The sequence below is a fragment of the Macrobrachium rosenbergii genome, chromosome 44 (assembly GCF_040412425.1).
Source record: "Macrobrachium rosenbergii isolate ZJJX-2024 chromosome 44, ASM4041242v1, whole genome shotgun sequence".
In the NCBI taxonomy this organism is placed as follows: Eukaryota; Metazoa; Arthropoda; class Malacostraca; order Decapoda; family Palaemonidae; genus Macrobrachium; species Macrobrachium rosenbergii.
The window spans coordinates 39,783,288-39,786,314 of record NC_089784.1 but is presented as its reverse complement, the minus strand read 5'-3'; the positions used below and the strand labels follow the sequence as shown (position 1 = coordinate 39,786,314).

Below are 3,027 nucleotides of genomic sequence, written 5' to 3'. Positions count from 1 at the left end.
TCCCTTTTCTGCTCAAGTTGATAAGTTGTCCTGTTAAGTTTAGGAACAAATATAACATATATAAAATATTACTACAATGTTTAAGCTTCCTCTTACCGCTAAAATTAAGCCACGGAGGATCTTTCGTAATACAGGTAAAGAATCTTGTACGTTATTTTAATCCCAAACATCACCGCCGGGACGGCGGACCTTAAGTTGATCCAATTTCTCAGGTTGTCAGATTTACCTTTATGGGACTTGGACGCTGACTTTCGAAAGTCGTTTGCAATCTCTTTCCAATAGATGTGGCCTTGTTCGTTGCTGCTGGTTTGGTCGAAAGCCAACAACTGAACTGGATGAAGAGTGACCATTGAGAGAAACGCTCGTTCTCTGTTTTCTTTTTATTTTGCGAAATTCGCTTGACTTGATGAAGAGAATTCGTTTAGGCCTACGTATTTGCATTCAAGGAAAGAAGTTAGTTTCACAGTAATACTAAATCTCCTTTATAACTCTCTTTTTTTTCACAATAGCTGATTAAAGTACCAAAACTACTACACTTTAAGAAGAGATAATAATGACAACCAGAATAAGAAAGTAGAATAAAGATAAAGAAAAGACTAAAAGGGAGAAGAAAGGAAGAGGACAAAGAAGAGAAACCGAAAGTCCAAAGGGAAACTTTCTACCACGCCTCCAGTTTTCTTTCGGTTCGCGAGTGAAATGAATCTGAGAGAGTCGTCCTGACCAGAGAGATATATGGGGACAGATCCCTCGACGACCCTTTCTGAGTATCTTGTTACTTAGGGAAGAAGGTGGGGACAGGGTCAAGAAGTGGGCCACGAGTGAAGGGCACAGGGAAGCCTGACTGCCAAGGGCGTGCCCTCCAGTAGGCTACGACTTGGCACCGCTTTAGGGCTGCTCACTATAAAAGATGTTGAGGAGACTCTCCCGCCAACAGTTTCACTCTAACCACCATCATGAAATTGGTGAGTGTTCCAAGGCAGTGGTTTCCAGTTACAGTTGCGTTACAGTTGTCGTGAAGCGCCGATAAATTCTTTGTTCTCTCGCGCTCTTCTCCTCAAGACGTCGAGGCGTCTTCAAATAATATACATAGACGTAATATAATTTCTCAGCCTCGAGTTAACAACCATTTAAGCGCAAAAAATCGGGAGGAGTTCAGTATCTGATTTTCGTTCATTTTTCCACTTCAGTCCAGAGTCATTTTCCATCTGTTCCTTTAACGCATTCGACCTTTGACAGATTGTGCTCGCCGCTGTTGTGTTCGTGGCCTCTGCCGCCCCCTCCTTGTACACCGACGCCGACAGGGAGAGAGACAACCAGGCGGCCATCGTGAAAGACGATCGCCTCAGCGAGGACGACGGAAGGTACAACGTCGACGTCGAAACTGCCAACGGCATCGTGCTCTCCCAGTCCGGGTCTCCAGTTGGAGAATCCGGAGCGATTGGCAGCGCCGGGCAATACAGGTAAGCCCTCCAGCTATCCTACTTATCCGACTCACGGGTTATCTCGCTAGGCCATACATGTCAACGTCTTTTTTCTACTCTCTCTCTCTCTCTCTCTCTCTCTCTCTCTCTCTCTCTCTCTCTCTCTCTCTTACCTGGCATTTCTATTGCTTCTACTTAGTTTAACGAAATTATTTATGGATATGAATGCGTTTGGTGGTTTTAGCTTTCTATTACTAAGTTGTGATAGTTTCAGTTAATTCCTATTCACTTTATTTTCCTATGTTTACTAAACTTACATGTGTTTTAGAGATTGGTGTCTGTGTGCGGCGTTACTTAAATTATCATATTAAAAAATCTACTATCCTGACATCTTTCGTGAACTATTCTTGCATTTAAAATTTCTTTTTAGTTTAAAAGCTGAAGAACTTCCTTACCAACCGTCGCATTGGATGATGATATTTGTAAATGCATTAATCCATGTGAACGAAACTCAATGCAAATTTCCTGCTTGGTTTTGCACTGAATGCTCATCACTTGTAACAGACACTTTATCTCTGACAGGACATTTATTCTGAGCACCCACTGAGCCTACTGAGAACATAACTTGATCTTGCAAAGCAACACTTTGTCTTCGTCCATTTCCATTTCCTCAACCTTGGAGCAACAAAGATTTTCTTTTATTCTTTCCTTTTACTTATAACTGCGCTCAGTTCTTTAGCTTCGTCATCTCGCAAGTTTTCCTTTCCTTCTTCGTGTTTTTGGACTTGGTGCACACACAGTGGCGCTATTGAAAGATTAACTGGCATTCCACTTTCTCCAAAATGGCTTTTGTTACTTTTCAGCCCAATCATCATTCAGACTTTACTTTTGTGTGTGTGTGTGTTTTCTTTTTAACCTCACTCTGTGTACAAGGTAATGACAAAATCAAACTGTTTCTCATTACTCACCAAAATGGTCTTTTATAATCTAACATATATATCTACTGTATATATCACCATTCCTATATCATTAATCCTCTGTTTTTTTTCGACACCACCAAACGACAGATACACAGCTCCCGACGGCACCATCGTGGAAATGAAGTACGTCGCCAACGAGAACGGCTTCCAGCCTGAGTCACCCTTCCTCCCAGTGGCTCCCGAATTCCCCCACCCGATTCCCCAGTTCGTTCTCGATCAGATCGCCTTCGCTGCTGAGCAAGAAGCTCGTCGAGGCCGCGAGGGAGACTCGTCCTCCAGATACGAATGAAAAGCTTCACTGTCCTCGGCCACGACCCTCCGCGGATTCCGAACCCTGACCGATTCTTGATATATTTATGTTATTTATTAAAAGTATTCTGTGAATAATTGGGTGTTGCATCAATAAAACCTGGAAAGAGACAATTCCATCTTTTTATTGCCTTTGTTTTTACAAGGAAGAATGCTATTCTTACCAACTTTCGATAGGAAGTGTGTTTCTTTGTTTTTCTTTCTCGGGCATACGTGTCTCCGGTTGTTTAACCTGCAAATATTATGCTTTATATAACTGTCCTGGAAAAATTTCTCCGCTGTAAAATGATCGTTTTTCAACAAAAAATACATCTAAC

General features: G+C 42.0%; 1 protein-coding gene across 1 annotated transcript; it reads left to right on the top strand.

Annotated features, from left to right (window-relative positions):
* The first annotated feature begins 814 nt into the window (after positions 1-814).
* On the top strand, positions 815-2,824 carry LOC136829190 (cuticle protein AM1159-like). Its single transcript, XM_067087504.1, has 3 exons — positions 815-962; positions 1,237-1,460; positions 2,489-2,824. The coding sequence occupies exons 1-3, from the start codon at positions 954-956 to the stop codon at positions 2,688-2,690; spliced, it is 435 nt and encodes a 144-aa protein (XP_066943605.1). The 5' UTR covers positions 815-953; the 3' UTR covers positions 2,691-2,824.
* Positions 2,825-3,027: the final 203 nt, after the last annotated feature.

Excerpts from the sequence above, each read along its gene's own strand:
- LOC136829190 (XM_067087504.1), top strand. Across the intron at positions 1,461-2,488 it reads GGCAGCGCCGGGCAATACAG|ATACACAGCTCCCGACGGCA; the intron begins GTAAGCCCTCCA and ends ACCAAACGACAG.